The sequence below is a fragment of the Barbus barbus genome (genome assembly GCF_936440315.1).
Source record: "Barbus barbus genome assembly, chromosome: 16".
Classification (NCBI taxonomy): domain Eukaryota; kingdom Metazoa; phylum Chordata; class Actinopteri; order Cypriniformes; family Cyprinidae; genus Barbus; species Barbus barbus.
The window spans coordinates 18,113,372-18,131,636 of record NC_136744.1 but is presented as its reverse complement, the minus strand read 5'-3'; the positions used below and the strand labels follow the sequence as shown (position 1 = coordinate 18,131,636).

Here is an 18,265-nt window from a genome sequence, read left to right as displayed (position 1 = left end):
TGTGTGACTAAATCTACTGTAGCTTCTTTCCTCATGCAAGTGAAACTAAACATATTACCTGAAGCTAATATTAAAATCAATCAATTAAATATATATATGTCCAAACGTTTTATTATATATACTGTATACACACACACACACACACACGCGCACACACGCGCACACACGCGCGCACACACACACACACATACAATTGAAGTCAAAACTTTACATACACCTTTCAGAATCTGCAAAATGCATATTATTTTTTATTTAGTACTGACCTGAATAAGAGATTTCACATAAAAGATGTTTACATCTAGTCCACAAGAGAAAATAATAGCTGAATTTACAAAAATGACCCCGTTCAAAAGTTTACATACACTTGATTCTTAATACTGTTGTTACCTGAACGATCCAAAGCTGTGTTTTTTTTTGTTTAGTGATAGTTGTTCACGAGTCCCTTGTTTAAGGGTTAACAGTTAAACTGCCTGCTGTTCTTCAGAAAAATCCTTCAGGTCCCACAAATTCTTTGGTTTTCCAGCATTTTTGTGTATTTGAACCCTTTCCAAAAATGACTATGATTTTGAGATTCATTTTTCCACAATGAGGTCAACTGAGGGACTCATATGCAACTATTACAGAAAGCGTGAAAACATGTTTGTTCACTGACTGTCACACCTCTGTGTAACCTTAATTGGTTCCTAGTTTAACAGGGTTGTAGTAAGTCTAACTTGATTCAATGGCCTGTTTACCTGTGCGTGCATCTGCATTCTGATAGCCGTCCAGCCCACGTGTCCACAAGCTGACACTGGCTACCCGCGCCTCACAGATCAAACGCAGCCACATCGGTGGGTCACATTAATCTTGGCTCAACTTTTGTGTTCCGGTGTTCTATAGAACATGTGATTCCCGTCGAAATCTGTCTGGAATCGCCTCTACTCCTTCTCCGCAATTTTTCCCGTCTCAAATTTCCTTGTCATTTGGTGCCGGAACTCACGGCCCCCCCAACCACCACCTCCTCTTTTACTTTCCTTAGACTGACAACATGCAAGCAGGCTGAATTCAGCAGGTAAAGCTGGGGAATTACGGAAACCAGTCAGGTTGTATCAGGTTTAAGCCTGGCCTTTCATGACAGGAATTTTTAAGTCAGCTTTGAACTTCATAAAGAGAAAAGACTCAGTTGAAGGGATAATGGAGCAGCTTCCCTCATCATGATAAGGTTCTACTTTCACTTTGTGTGAAATTAACAGTTTCAAATAGTAACACATTAGAATTCATACATTTTTGAGCTTTATACATGTAGAAACCACATTTAACTGAATGTTGCTATGAAAGCCTGTGCATTTAAACATAACTAAGATCTAAATTAAAATCTAATGGTAATTTCGATAGGGAGTGGAAAACACTGAACAATTTCATGGCTATAAATTTACACAACACGTAATTCCACTTAGTTATGTAAAATATTAACGATAATGATATTTATATTTTTAAACTTGGCACAGTGTCTTAAAAGATGTAAAAATTCTGCACAATATGCTGACAAAACAAAAATGCATTACAACAATCAAAAGTAAAAAAAAAATTAAAAAAAATGGAACGGATGGAACATGTTCCAGCAAAAGGTTATATAGAACAAATAAATATTACAACAAATTAATTCTGAAAAAACAAAATATTTAAATAACCATGTAGAAAAAAAATACCTTTCTGTGTCCCAGATTCGAAGAGGAGCAAAATTCTCACAGCAGGCTGCTCCTGTCACAAAGTTGCTGCAAAGATATAAAGATCTTTAGAAATTATTGCAAAATAACGATAAAAAAAATTCAAAGCTACCATTCAACCATTTCATAATTTTTAGGCAAAATAATGGCAGATCTTTATACCAGATTTTGCAATGGTTTATTGATATCAATAATTACAAACAAACTAATAATAATAATAATAGTATTATTATTATTATTAGTTGTAGTACTTTTTAGTAGTAGCATTTATTATATTTATTTAGTAGTAGTAGCATTTATTATTATTAATACACCTTTACAAAATCTATACAAATCTGTGATTAAGAGTCTTCAATGCTTTCTAGAACATTTTCTCAAATAATCTTTATTCCAGCATTTAATGCTTTTAGCATTTAAATACTCAGCAGGTGATGTAACAGCGGAGTAATAGATTGGCTCCTGGAGAGAATACACACAGCGCATTAAATACAAATTTTGAAAAGCGAATGGAGCATAGCGAGGTGTAAAAGTGGCTGAAGGGTATGTTGAGACAGCGGATTTGTTCACAGATGTGTTTTCGTTCACGAGACATCTAGGGGGAAAAACATGGTGAAAAAAGAAAAAGAAACAAAAACACTCGGATGCCCCCTTTTTAGTTGGGTGACAGGTTGAAATTAGTCGAGCAGGTATGGGGGGGCGGGAGTGTGAGCACAGCAGTTTTGACCTGCGTGACAGTCAGGGATTAGAGCCCTCCTGGACTGCTGGGATTGGCGGGCGAGGCTCAAGGCTCTCCTGCTCCCTGCATTGCATTGTGTTCGGAGGTGAGCTGAACAATAGGGCCCTCACACTAGTGAACACACTGGAATGTGCCTGTTTTAGCACTCAGGTATTCCTACAATGCCCTGCTGGGATGGTCTCTTTCATTGACAGAATGCTTTCTCAGTCTCTGTGCCAACTATGTAAAGTGTGTGTGGTGTCAACGTGCCTCGCAGCGAATGGTCACTGACGCACCACGCGAGAGGCACGTAAAACTACACGGATCACAAAGCATCTCCCTCTCTCACATACTTTCATACCTCTACAGAAAACCCAGAGAAAGAGCAGGGGGGCTCTATGCCCTCCCACTAACATCAACCAAAGAAACGGGCTTCACAATGAAATACCAGTGTGGCCTCAAATTAACAACCAGCCCGTGTGAATAAGCTCTGTAGCGCCTGGTGTCCAACTCCAAACCCCCAGCACAAAAACAGAGGGACAGTGACCCTTCATCTCACTCACACACAAACACACATAACATACAGAGAGTCAGTCTGTTAAGGCCTTTTCACACCAAGGACGATAACCATAATGATAAACACACAGTTCTAAAATCTTTCTACATTTAAAAGAATAATAGTCCATACCACAACTAATGGAACGATATTGCTGGAATCACTTCAGAATGATTTTTCCACCTGATAAGTGATTAAAACGTTGATAGCCAATCAGAATTCACTAGGGTAGTGCCGATAGACGATAGTATCGTGTATAGACAATAGTCAGAGATATCGCCTGTGGCTAATGCCTTTGACAATAGCAAGACGATGGTTATTATTATTATTATTATCTAATTAATATTAGGTCTTATTTGTTCTGTTTTTTCAGTGTTGAGCATTATAACCAATCATACACGATTCCGTTGACTTCATGAATGCAATTGCTAATCAGAGGCGTTCAGATTAGTCATCGCTGAAACACCAGAGTTTTGTCATTCAGTGCGCACGCTCGCGAACTGAATTCTGCTCTCTCGCGAATTCTCTCAAAATAAACTATGTGTGATGTAAGTATAAGAGATTCATTCATCATACAGTGTATCATAATGTGCATACACTCGCGCTAAACTGAAGTCAGTGATGCTGTTCTTTGGTATTGTAAATATTCTTAGCTCGTTTTCTGTAGCTGCTGTTTGAATAACTGAGGAAATGTAAGCATTAAAATTTGTAACTTACAATGTTTCTATTAAATTGGCATCATGTTAAATATATAATATTTTAGAACATCCATATGCTACTTCACTAAAAAAAGATAAGTAAATATTTAAATAAATTTGCACGATAATATCGTGTATTTGCGTATCTCACGGGCTAACAATAGGAAAATTGTAATCATTTTTGGTGTGAAAAAGGCAGAAAGAAAGAGAGAGAGCGTGCTAGTAAAGTTGAGGAAACATGCGCTCTCGTCTGTGATGGCTTCAGTTGGTTTGTTCATTGAGGGCCCAAGCATATTGGCAAGGACAGCCATGGCAGCTGTCAACCCAGTTAGCGGTGGCCCATCAACCATATTCAGCTCGCCTGGCCAGTGCTGGCATTTTAATTACTGTTGGGTAAACTCATTTGCCCCAATGAAGGCCGTGCGCCCTAATAGAATATGCAGGCTGCCTGACCTTTGAACCTGTGTGACACAAGATACAATAGGGGCAAGGCCAAAGCTCTCTCTTCCCAGCCCTTATTACTCTCTATTACTTCAATTACTTATCCCTCAGTGAGTCCGATTGTGAAAAAACACAAGGGAGGGAGTGAAAAGCAGAAAAATAGAACACCACAATTAAATACATTTTTGTCTACAAGACAAGTTCTGATTGATCTGAAAGGAACTCCTAGTGATATTATAGCTGTAAAAGGTCAAAGCCTCTCTCTCGCCTAATGTGCCTCCACCTTCCCTCGACCTTATGCCCCCCTCTAAACCGAAGAGCATGGACAATCTCCCTCCAAAGCCCCTGGCCCACGCTGCCCACCCCAAACCCCAACTCCTCTGCCCCAAAAAATCCAGCACGCCTCAGGATCATTAGAACATGTCAGGGGTTCACTGCCAACACAACCATTTTGGTAACCTAATCAACTGACATCGTTATTCGAGGAACTGTGCAGCATGAAATTAGTGCCGGGGTCACACAAACTTTAATTCAGCCCCTGCTGGGAGAAGAACTCCACAGTAACAACATTGTTAGGGCCAAACCAACACAAGCAACCACGTGTATTGGGTCAAGACCACAGCAAGCGCTTTTTGTACCAAACTGCACACATCACTGGAAATGTGCTGAGTGTATCATGGAGATATAATGGGATATTTTTTAAAAGATAAAACTAAAATTATTGTTACATAATTTAGATTTTTGTATATTTTGCTTGTTTTTTTGTATGTGGAAAGCAAACTACATGTACACTTTTGTTCAGTAAGATTTTTTTATTATTATTATTTATTCATTTTTGTATCATGGTTTCCACATACATATTAAACAGTGCAACTGTAGTGAACATTAAAAATTATAATAAATGTTTCTTTAGCACCAAATCAGTGCAATGAATGATTTCTAGAGGATCATGTAACACTGAAGCAAAATTCAGCTTTGCCATCACACAAATAAATTATATTTGGAATTATATTAAAATAGAAAATACTTATTTTAAATTGAAAAATATTAAAATATTACTGTTTAAGATGGTGACCATAAGAAACTTTCAAAAATATAAAAAAATTGTTTTGGAAAAGTAGTAGACAGTTAAAACATAGACAGTTTTCAGGATAAATTCATTCAAAATAGAGATGCTACTAACTATATAAAAATATATATTTATATTTTCAGTAGTATGACAGTCGTTCAGTTTTTCCAAGGTGTGATTAAAGTTCTACAAAATGCTATATAGCATTTTATGTCAAATTATATTGTGTATATACTTATACTTGTTTGGATGTATACTTTACATCCAAACAAAATGAGGCAAACCTATAAAACCAAGTCAAGCAGTTTTTCTGTTTTTTTTTTTTTTTTAAACATAGAAGCTGGTCAATGGTGGTCTACCAGTTCTAACCAGCTGGTAGTTCAGCAGGTCAACCACCTAAACCAGCTTGGTCCAAAGAAAAAAAAAAAAGACCTTATTAAAAATACAATCTACACTGTAAAAAGTGGTAACCTGCAACTGTTACCTTAAATAGCAATTTCTACTTGATTTAACCCATATACATTTATTTTGTTGGTATAAATTAATGCATTTAGGTGTTAAATAATACTTCCTTGCATAAAACCACCTAATTTAAATGTTATAATTTTCTAGTATAAATACTTTTTAGTTTTAATTAGGAGACTCAAATACTGCCTTACAATGTCCTCTCTCAGCAGTAGGGAAACATTTTTAACATATTGCTTATCACATCAATTCAATATCACAACTTCTATTACTATTTATCTAAAAAGTAAGAAAGAATGAAAAAAGAATCAAATAATCCTAAATTAAAAACATGGCAGTTAAATGGTCATTAATTGTGTAATGATTATAATAAATGAATAAAATATTTAAAACAGAGTGAAATAAATCTATTGACCCCAAATGCATCTCAGCCTGTCCTAAAGGCCCATGGGTAAAGACAGGGTTCAAAGGGAGTTTAACCCCCCGTGCAACGGCCTTGCAGTGGATGTTGTTCATTTGTTATAGCTGACCCCTGGCTTTGTTCAAGGGGATGTTAGAGTGCTTTCATCTTAGTTGCTAAATATGTTTGAATTGAAAAGGGTTATGATGTATTTATATTGGCTGGAGGAACACAATAGACAGGGCTTTCTCTTTCCCTCTCTGTGTCGACCCTTCTGCCCCGTCCTCTAGCCCAGCTCCCCCAAGCCCCCCTGTTCAGCTCACACCCGAGTTCACAGACCTTTTGGCTTTCTGTTCATGTCCCCTGCATCTGAGGTCAGAGGAACATTCCATACACCACCTTTTGCTTAGCGGAGTGGAACAGCACCACATCAATTTAGATAAAAAAATACACACAAAAAAGCCATGAGAAAGTCAGCAAGTTTAGTCAGCTAGTTTACGCAGACCTCATCACCTGCCACTAATTAAATCACACATTTATCAGGCCATCAGATAGTAAAAATGACTAGGGAGGGAGCCATAAAAGGCTCTTAAAATTAAATAATTAGGAGCCAAATTTTGTTTTAAAAAAGTGAAATATTATGGCTCCAACATGTCGCTTACCTTAACGTTTTATTGCATTTGACACCAAGGATGTTAACTAGAACAATAACTATAAAGTTTTAATAGGCATTCTAATTCCAAGATAATAAGAAAGTTCACACCACAGCTATCACCATAACAACAGAGAAGAACAAAGTCGTTGGAATCATTTTCAGAAGAAATTTTTTCAGTTGATGAGACCAATCAGAATCCATTTAAGTTTAAAAAGCTCAAGCATTTAATGTAACAGATGAAAGTTGTGCAGCACACACAATATAGTATAGTAACTGAATGTTATGCTCTATTGCTGTAGATGCCAATATAGTTATCTTTATAATTATTGTGCTTGGTGTGAACAGGCTACTGCTCTAAAACAAAGATTTCCATTGACAATTTAAGTGCACTACACTACACTATAGAATGACCAACATTTTGCTGTGACAATGTCTTTAATCACAAATAATAGTTAATGTTTCATTAGAATCAGACATAACAGAAAAATGACTCACTAGGAATCACAAGGGAATCAGTTGTGAACTCAGTAATAGACTGAGTAAATCTAATTCTAATTGCAAACTAGAGTTTGAGAATGTGATTTTTTTTTTTTTTTTTTAACTAATCCTTTAAAAAAAACAATCTAATTTGTTCATGAATTGGACATCATGTGTTTGTTTTTCCATACAGCAGAAAGATATTTGAAGAGATACTTGATGATACCAAAAAACGTTTTTACCAAACTGATACTGCTTTATTTACCTGACAAGAAGATTTGAAATTATTGTCTCATTTCTGACCATTTCAGTCACAGTCTGGAGCACTTATGATGCCCTGGATCTGCGCCACTTGTGCTAGTACTGTTATTTCCATCTGGAGCTACAGGCTGCTTAGGAAAATGCTGACGCATTCTGACACAAAACAGATTTGTGTCACAGATTTACAGATTTAAAATGTTCACTGTCAACAAATGATATTTTAAGTTAAATATGATCTCTTTTAGTACTGTGACAAGGTATTGAACTTTTATGTCAACAGTCTTAACTCTACGGCTAAGAAAGATACAGACGGTAGTGCATTACACCATAGACACAGAGCTGAACTCCCCAGCTAACTTGTGAGCAAAAATGCTTTTTAGGGAATAACAAAAGTTTCCATCTCAAATGTGCCTGGGGAACACCTGTATGTGGCATGTGTGTAATGATCTGCTTGTGCAAAGCCTGCATAGAAGGGGCATATTGACTGCAATTATTCAGGACACCACCTGCAGTCAGAGGCTATAGCTCCCATGCTGTGCTTTCAGTAGTAAGCGCCCTGTATTTAACGTGTGGGAACGCACATTCTGTCCGTTATCGCTTTATTGTTGCAGACTCTTTCTTTTCTTGCTTTCTTTCTTGTTTTTTCCCCTTTTTTAACTAATTGAATTCTTGACTCCTAAGACACGGCTCGCCCTCCCAGCCTTAAAAGAGAGAGAGAGAGAGAGAGGAGAAGCAAAATGAATGACATGAATTTCATTCTTTTTTCTCCTTCTCTCTCTCTTTTTGCTTGAATGAGGTGGAGCAAAAGGGGTGAAATTGGGGCGGGGTGAGCTTAGGGTGGTATAGAGGAGTACGTTTCGCTGTACTTTTATAGTGAGGGTCATAGGTCACGCTCCCTCCGTTTGCCAGAGAGTGGCGTTTTGGGGGCGGTTTATCCAACAATCATTTTCTTTGGAAAATTTCAAAGGCAGTACCCCTGCAACATCTTTGTAGTTGTGCTTGACCAACTCTAAACAAAACAGGCCTCCCCAAAAAGAAGCCTTTCTCGCTTCTCCTCGGGGTTGCTTCTCTTTTTGACGCTTGCGCCCTTTCCTTTTCATCCTCCCTGCCTGGTCGCTGTGGGCTCATTGCGACTACTGAGGTAGTGTGCACTGTGCTCTTTGAGGCAGTTTGATAGAAGGAACGCTTCTGTCCATCATGACATGGCCTATCCCTTCATAACATACAAGAAGCACAAAATTATCAATATCTGCTATCTGTGTTTAGATTCCCTGCATAAGACATTGATTAGCCATGTTTAAAAACTCCCTGGGAGATGAACAGACACTAATTTTATGCGCAATTTGCATTGGCCAATGAGGACAAGCACATTTGATCATCCAAGTGAGGCCTCTTCATCTAAACTATCATTAAACAACGTCCGAAAAGCTAAACGAATATAATTCTCTCAAGATCGGTGAGATGTGCATGTGGTATTAACAAGACCAAATTACACATTTCAGGCTAACAATTACACTTCTTCTAACTAAAATCAGATGAACCTAAACCCCACTCTATATCAAACAAGCTTAATGAACTAACTGACAGACTCTGTGCTGCATGTGTGTGCAAAATATGCAAGAGGAAGAGTAGCTGACGTACCTAACATATACTCTGGCTAGAGTTACCCAGGCCTGGATGGATTCTTCCAGACTCAACAAGTCCCATCTTGTCGGTTAAAATCTGTCATGTCTGACATTACAGGAAACTATTTATCACAAGAGGCGCTCCCTACTAATTCTACATCTAGTGGTATAAAGGGAACGACAAAGACTTGAAATGGGATGGGTCAGACAGACACAAGGAGTGAAGGATGCCATGTCCGAAGGATAACAGATATTCAATGTCCAGTGCCTGCGATATTTAGGTGAAATAGTTTAGTAAAAATACATTAAAATTGTACAAATAATAGTAATATAATAACGAGTCTAAAATGCATCCGTTCAAAAGTTTGGGGACAGTATGCTTTTTTTTAAATGTTTTTGAAAGTTTTAATGTCATGTTCACCAAGGCTATGTTAATTTGGTCAAAAATATAGTAATACTGTGAAATATTACAATTTAAAATAACTGTTTTCTATTTTTATATAGTTAATACTTAATATTGCTCAATAACCACTTAATATTTTTGTGAAAACCATGACACATTTTTAAGGATTCTTTGAATATAAAATTCAAAAGAGCATTTATTTGAAATAGAAATCTGTTGTAAGATAATAAATGTCTTTACAGTCACGACTGATCATTTTACTGCAGCAAAAAAAAATAAAAAAATTCAATCCTTCTGACCCCAAACTTTTGAAAGGTAGTGTGTATAATAAGACAATTAATTGACCATCATCAAATTAAGCAATTCAATTTGGAAGGAAAAATTATTTGTTTTCCATTGTATTGCCTTGGAGTAATTGCCATGTAAACTATTTTTAGCTCCAATTAAAGCAACTGAAAGAGTTGAGTCAAAAAGAGTAGCTTTCTCCTGTGAGAGCCACATTACCAACTGAGCAAGTCATTCCAGGTCCTAAAACAGTGTCCTCAAGATCAAATGTATGCTAATCACAGGCCATTAGTAGCAATCAGGGCCTTTGCTCACACAGGAGCAGATGAATCAACATTTGGGGTGAGAGTCTGAAGTCTGACATGGCAGACAAAGACTAGACTGAGATGGGGGAATGGAGGGGGGGGGGGGGGGGGGGGGTGATCCAGTCAAGCTCACGGGTTACAGATCAAGAATCAGGAATCATTTGGGCTGCTGTGAATACCGGGTTTTTTTTTCGCCTTCAACATGGCCGCTGCTGTCTCTTTGATATGAGATTGTAAATGGAATTCAGAACAGAAGAGCAACCCACTGGAGTGAAATGAGAACAATGCAGGGAGCCAGAGTGCCCATTACCTTCGCAATGGGAGAGGGGCCTTTTTTTGGAGCGGTCTCACAGTTAAGGCTGGGACCGCTAGCCATATGACACCATTTAGGGAATTTCAGAGCTAGCGTTCACATTGCAACATCAGCTGTGAAAGTCATGCAGTCACCATGGAGTTCTTCAAGTCTGCACAGGACCGGTCCTGTCCACCGCTCGCACACATTACGCTCTGATATAACTAGTGAAAAACCTGAGAAGATGGTCCAATATGAAAGAAATAAAATGTAGTGAAAAACCCAGGTGCCTAAAATTGTAAAAGCAATCTCAAGGGCCACTGGATACGGTTAGGATCAGTGACTGCAAAAAGATAGACGACAGTCAGCCTTGGCATTTCGCTCTGGCCGGAATATCCCACTAACAGGCCTTCAGATAATGTTCCTTGGAAAAAACGATGGCAAAAAGGGAGGGAGGATTACGGAACAGACGAGGAGGGAGGTTGAAAGAAACACAACACAAATTGGAGCCTGAGCAAATGGTGGCGGGAAAAAAGAGAGAAGGGCTATATTTTCTTACACGGTTCTTTTGTTTTATACACAAGTGTGATTCTGCATTGGGTTGGAACAATACAGCCCCTAACACCTGAGTGTCAGAGGCGACCATATGCACACTCTTTCGACATCTTTCTCTCTGTTCTTTCTCTTTTCTTTGTCCCTCACCCCTTCTCTCGGACCCGTTGCTCACTGCAGCGTCTCCTCTCTTGCTCCTTGTCCTTTAGATACCTCAAGCGTGAAGCTGGAACAATTACATTTGCAACACAAGGGCTTCCCATCTATTCCTTCAGGTTTCCAACTTAAAACACACTTTGCAATCACTATTTTGAAACCCTCTCCGTCTACGGTTTCAGCTCCTGACTGTTGCAGGAGTGAAATCAGAACACGCTCTCAATTAGAGGACATCTGTTGCTCTTTCTAATTGGTGGAGCTAGAACATATGAAACAGATAATCTGGAGAGAAAATGAAACTTTTAACAAAACTAAGCAGGCCCAAAAATATCAGCTTTACTATGTTATTCAAAATCAAATAGTGGAAGTGGAATTTTTTTCTCACAATTTGTATGTGCTTTTAATCCGATTCCACAAGGCCAGAAAATCACAGAGAAATGTGTTTAAATGTCTGCTTATAAATTAGTTCAGAGGTTTTCTAAAAAGTTCAAAATAATATATATATATAATAAATAAATCTTAAAACATGAATAAAAGTAATTTGTAATTACATTTTTTATTCTGCTCTCTAAACACTGGTTAATATCATGATATTTATCACAATTAATTTATTCTATGGATAGATAAGAAGATACAGTGTCAACTTAATGAAAAGTTACTACTTTCCAGAAAATACACTACCGTTCAAAATGTTTGAGGTTGTAAGATTAAAAGATGTCTAAATGTTTTTGAAAGAAGTCTCAACACTGCATTTTTTTGACTAAAAATACAGCAAAACTTTTCTAAAATGTCATTTATTCCTGTGATGGCAAAGCAGAATTTTTCAGCATCATTACTCCAGTTTTTAGTCTCACGTGATCTTTCAGAAATCGTTCTTCTCGTGCAGCTTAAATTTCTTTTTTGGTAACATTATAAATGTCTTTACTAATCACTGTTGGTAAATTAAATGCATCCTTGCTAATTAATCCCCCCTAACATTAATTTCTTATGAATGGTTTATTTACAAGACACAATAATTTAAATTTTCACACTATAAATAGATTGTTATAGGTCAGTATAGGTTTGGTGCAAAGGCATCAAAAAGTATTAAAAAAAAAAAAAACCTGATTTAGTTGACGCCTTTATTTCAAGTCAATTTCATCAACTTCTCCCACCGTCAATATGTGTAAAGAAGTGTGGTCCATTATCTAGGTCCAACAGTCTGTTTCAGAGGCCTGCTATTTCAGCCATCAAATTGGAGAATTAATGATGTGGATAATCGTCTCTTATTTTGAAATCTAAATTCTTGGCTGAGGAGACGGGGCAGTGGGGATTAATAACTCGGCTGAGTGACTAAAACTGCGTTGAACCATTGCATTTGCTCAAGTAGCAGTGGCTTTCTTCCGCTACACGCTGGCCTTGTCGTGACAAAAGATGAGAACGCGACTGAGTCGGTCGGTGTCTTTTAGCGTCTCCCAGCACACGGTGTTTCCATTCCTTCAGCAGTGCTGTGAAGGTGCGTTTCACGGATCAGGGGCAGGTGGAGGCTCTGCACTAGTGTTACAGCTTCATGTGCCTGCGTGTCATTAAGCGTGTGGGAGTATACATGGCCGAGCAATCAAAGGCAGCAGGAGCAAAGGCAACACCGCTTCACCATAATATCCTGCACATTTTTTTTCCTTTCTCCCTCTTCGCCTGTCTCACTCCATCCCACACTTGTTTAAACAGCTCATCACATTGGGAAACGTCCCAGATGTATTGAGGGAGAAACGGTTAACCAGTTGTAGACTGAAACAGCTTTCTAAAGTTCAAAAGTCTGTAACGATTTATCAACTGGACGGTTCAACACATTTCTGTGTTTAAAAAGTCTAGAAACACAAAGAAACATTCAATGATGTATTGCCACTGTCTTGGTGAGAGCTGAGAAGCGGGAAAAACATTGTGGGGTACATTTGAGCATTTTAGGCTCACAAAAAGGGTCTTTTTTTCACACCATGAGAGGGCAAAATTCTGCTTTCTAAGCCTTTAGGGGCCGGGATCACATTCTTCTCCATCTGCATTTCAGAGGTGTGAACTAATTGACTTCAAAGCAATGGCATGGCAATAAATTGAAGAGTATGTATTAAAAAAGGGTCTGACCACCTGCTTTGGGTTGCCCTGTCTATGACCACTTCACCTCACTAGCCGTAACGATGCCGCCACCCCCACCCCGCTCTTTTAAATCCACTCATACATTCATTATTTGAAAGATCTCAAATTCTCTTTGATGAAAGCTAAGGCTGATGTTCAGGTCTGTTGGTGATTCATATGGAGAGAAGAACAGAGGAAACCAGTGAGTATGAAGTATGTGGCAGAATCAAACACATAAACGTCTTAACAAGTGAGACGGCCTGAAACTGGAAGAACATTATGGATATAGAAGGAAATACAGTGTTCAAAGTTCTGAAAATGCTAGGGAAAACTGACAGAAAAATTGAATTATTAACATTTTGCATGATGATGATAAAGATGATCGATGCCATAAATATGGTTGTATCTGTCCTAGATATAGTGCAGAAGCATAAATATTGCCTATTTCTATTTTCACCATAACGTTTCTTGTTTGAAATTATTCAAAATTCTAAAATTTTCTGTTTATTTTCAGGTTTAGATTTGGAAAATTTTAAATTTGGTCTCAGGCATAATGTTAAAAAATACACTTGAAAAGGGAGATTTCAACCAATGATGAAAATTCTGTCATAAAAGAAGATATTTTTTGACATGTCTCAAAGCTGTTTGGTTACCAAGAGTTTGTGTTCCACAGAAGAAAGTCATTTAGGTTTGGAATGATATGACTTCATCCGATATTGAAAATTAATCAAACACTGGAAGAAAGGTTGTTGATAGACTATATTGTAAGCATTACTAAGACTCTTAAGCACAAAGACTAGACAAATCTCATGGCACGACTCAATCACGAGTAGAGGCTTACCACAGAGATGGACTGATGGCCACCGACCACACTCTGTCATATGTGGAGATTGTATGCAAGCACTGTCCAAATCGATCAGGAGTCAGAGCCCAAATCTAAAATGAAATTACAAACAGTACAAAAAATCATGAGTCAGTTAGACATTAACCAGCACTCCTGTTCAAAGGTTTGGGGTTAGTAAGATTTTTATTTAAATAAATAATAATTTTATTCATCAAAGATTTATTAAACTGATCAAAAATAAAAACTTTTATTTTGTTACAAAAAGTATATTTCAAATAAATGCTGTGTTTCTGAACTTTTTATTAATCAAACAATTCAGTTTTGCCATCACAGCAACAAATTACATTTCAAAATATATTAAAGCGGAAATCAATTATTATAAATTGTAACAACCTTTCACAATATTACCTTTTTTCTGATCACATAAATGCAGCTTTGGTGAGTATAAGACACTTCTTTCAAAAAGAGTAAAAATGTTTAATGTTTAATCTTTGAAGTATGAATTTCTGATGTCTTTCCAAGGTGTTTCTTAAATATTTATATCCTTGAACATAACTCTAATTTAAATAAATTATTTAAATAAATAATTGAGTAAGTGGGACTGAACTGGACTAAGTCCAAATCGACAGATTTAAAGATTTACTTCCCACTGTTGGATACAAACTGTCTCCTGTAACAAAATCCTTCTATGTACCGTACATGTAAAAAAAACCATGAAAGTCACACAGTGAATGAAACCAATGCAAGAAACCTAGTCATAGACATACAGTAGCTACCATATTTACTTTTTTAATTAAAACAAAACAGAGTGTACAATCTCACCTTTGCAGTCTTGTCTCTGGAGCCACTGACTATCACACCCCCTTTACAGTCAATGCAGTTCACCTCCTGATTGTGACCATAATACTCCACAGAGTAATCATTTCCTCTGTCATGAACAATAATTTTACCATCACTGAAAAAAAATTTAAGAAGAGATTAAGAAATTAAAACAAGAAATTCAAGAAGAGCATTATAGCAAATAAACATCAATGAGATATAAAAAAAAAAAAGCAGTTCAGGATTGTATTTTAGGATTAACTCATTGGCTATGCCTGATTAATTATAACTCAAAAGAATTGCAGAATTGATGTTTTTCAATTAATTTATTTTATTTTGTTCTGTGCTGTATTTTATGACTGTAAACTAAATTTGTAGTAGTATTGATAACAATAATAATTATTATTATTATCATGTGTTTTAAACAGCAAACTATCCCAAACAATCAAACCATAAAGTGTGCATGGCTGAACTACTGTAGTTAATATTTTACTATGTTTAAATTTAGGAAATACCTAGTGGCACAATAACAAAAAAAGAGGGAAAACGAGCACATTCCTGTTTTACCATTCAAGCGAAGAATACAGGTAGCTGATAGTCTCTGTGTGCTTATGGAAATTACATCAGTTTCTCATTTTTTTTTAAAAGTGTAAAACAGTATTTTATTTAGTGACTATATTATAAGATTTGAAGAAGCTTTGAATTCCTTATCAAATCTGTTCATAAGTTTCCTGACTTGATAATTATAATAAAACAATAAATCAAATAAAATAAATGACTAAAAAGAACATGGATTTACCCTCCTGCACTGATAAGGTGTGTGTCTGTCAGAGTGAATCTGCACACATCTTCTTGGTGTCCCGAGAACAGGGCCACTCGATTGTTCTGTAACTTTCCCCCCTCAGCTCTCAGATGGTACGCACTGATGTTTGCTGCCTGAGAGAGATACAGCACATCACAGTCCAGCTGTATCCATGGCAACAAGCTGTGGGCGAACAATCAAGGGATGGAAATTACTCCTACACATGTTTTTTCTGTAGCTCAATCTGTATCTTGGGGCTTAAGGTGACGAGGAGGCTAATAAAAAAACACAATAATGTCTTGTCCATATTGGCAAGGTCAACTACACACCCTAAGTCAGAGGATAAATGCCTGAAAAATTTGTATTTTGGGGTTGGACAATGAAAGTATGACATCTTCCAACTTACTATTAAATTCCTTTTTCCCTTCTCCTTTTCAAAGTATGGGTTGGGTCACATTATAACAATTTTATTTTACTAGTTTGAGCAATTGTATTTCTGCATCTGTATATGGCTAGTTATTTTATAGACAGTTTAAGTTATTTTTGGTTCCAATTTCAATACATCCAAAGTAAGTGCAAAATAATTTTTTTAGAGTTTTAGGCCTACAGTATATATAAAGAATATAAAATAACTTACTTAATTTTCCATTTTAAAAGGACTTCTTTACGACAGACTCCATGGATCCAGTTGTGGGACACCCTCACTCTGTCCTTAAGAGGAATAGAAGGACACCTGAAAAAATGTAAGAATGTTTGAGATTATTTGAGCTTAATTTAGATAATTGGCAAAATAGAGAAACTGCTGAAAGGACTCTGAAATTATACGCTGCTTCTTTATAGGTTTTCAGAATTTCCTTCCAGCAACAGTGTAGACTGTTTAGTAGAAACGCACACTACATATATCAATTATTATATCATAGATTTAATTTGTGTTAACAATATAGTACAAAAATTTAGTAATAATTTTAGCTGGTTTAACTGAGCTTATAATGTAAATGTTTTTGACTTGGCACTTTCCACAAAAAGGACACAGCAGAGCATTTGAAACTTTTCTTTTTTTAACTTCTCAATAAATGGCCAGTTAAAGAAAGTGCTTAACCTGCAGAAAATTTTGACCAACAACCTCAGGCAGTCAAATTAAATTCAGTTTTTGTTTTCATTTCTATTTATTTTCTCTGGGGTTTGAAAACTTCCCAACCGTCATCAAAGTTTGGGGGTAATGTCTAAATCCAGTTTAAAACCCTGATTTGTGCGATTTAGCAGTTTTAAAGCAAAAATATTAAATCATCATAAAATGACCCATATTTTCCATAAATTACCTTTTTTTGTGGAAGGGTTGAGCTTAGAGTTTGACAAATAAGCCCAACATTAAAATGTGTGCAAAAATTAAGAAAGTGCAGTGTATTATTACTGTTGTTGTTGTTTGCCTTTCTGCAGATCTTCAAAATAATGTATTTTTTTGGGGGGGGGTCACAAATTGTTAATAAGAGGAACATTTTAAGAATTTTATCTTAATTTTTTGTGATAAGAAATGAATAGAATTATATGATAACGGTGCATGCAACATTTAAGACATCCATATTCGTCCTCAAAAAAGTGTTGCGGCACATCAAAGTTCGTTTTCGTGGAAAGTGACTGAAGTGCTAGTTCAGTTTGGTCTAATCTAAACAATTATACGAGGAAAAAACAGGCTGACTACAATCCAGCATCCTATTCATCTGCTTATATACATTACTTTTCCAATTTGTTGTCTTCTGGCCGCTCTTACGTAGATTGCCCATGTAAACAAAACCCTCGTGACTATCAGCGTAAGAACGCAACTGAATCTCAACATACGCTCTTTTTATTACGTCACGAGTGCTATGAATGCCTGTGCTCTACGCAGTCTACGTAGTTCTGTTATTCTATGCGTAGGCCGAGAACTATTAGCTAGCAACACAGCTAGTGTATCTCAACATCCTTACAAATCTATTCCTTGTCGTGTCAAGCCAGTGTTAATAATGTCTCTAGCTATTTTCCTCCAAACAGCGTCTCTGGAGATGAACATGTAGCTTCTCTTGCACGCTTGAGAGAGGCGGCAGAGCGATCTGGGATCCAGGTAGGACAGGACGAGGAAGAGTACATCCTCGGGTAACTGAAACAGAAACATCGCGGCTTCTTCTCCAGATCAGCGCCTTTCCTCTTTTCTTTATCACGCTGTGTCTGCCTCCACTAATATGAAGGGTATTACTGAGAGGACACTCGTCGGTTTGACGCAGGAATACGCAGAAGCCCATGTTTTTCTCAAAGCGTGTAGTCACAGTAAGCGAAGGAAGCCATCACAACCAGTAGAGTCACGTGATCCATTAGAGTGACTGACTAGAGCCAGTGACTTAAATCCATCCGGTTTTCTGTGGTACCTTTCATTCAAGCTGTATGTGTGAACAGTCGCTGGAGCTCCTACTGTTTTTTTTTTTTTTTACTTCTGTATCTGTTGATTATGATCATGTTCTCTCTCTCGCTATTAATTATGAAATTAATTGAAATGTACTTTATAAATACTATATTAACATATGAAAAAAAAAACATTCTGTTAATTACAAGCATTGAGGACTTTTTCAGTAACCCGATTTCTAGTGTCAAAAAAAAAG

General features: G+C 36.9%; 1 protein-coding gene across 1 annotated transcript in view; it reads right to left on the bottom strand.

Annotated features, from left to right (window-relative positions):
• Nucleotides 1-17,979, bottom strand: part of LOC306882878 (F-box/WD repeat-containing protein 4-like) — a 49,150-nt gene extending 31,171 nt beyond the window's left edge. Inside the window, exons 1-6 of the mRNA XM_079437862.1 lie at nucleotides 17,600-17,979; nucleotides 16,273-16,368; nucleotides 15,633-15,818; nucleotides 14,837-14,969; nucleotides 14,012-14,106; nucleotides 1,689-1,754 (exon numbers count right to left, since the gene is read on the bottom strand). Of these exons, the coding sequence (XP_079293988.1) occupies nucleotides 1,689-1,754; nucleotides 14,012-14,106; nucleotides 14,837-14,969; nucleotides 15,633-15,818; nucleotides 16,273-16,368; nucleotides 17,600-17,784 (761 nt within the window). The 5' untranslated portion in view covers nucleotides 17,785-17,979. The remainder of the gene's footprint in view (nucleotides 1-1,688; nucleotides 1,755-14,011; nucleotides 14,107-14,836; nucleotides 14,970-15,632; nucleotides 15,819-16,272; nucleotides 16,369-17,599) is intronic.
• Nucleotides 17,980-18,265: the final 286 nt, after the last annotated feature.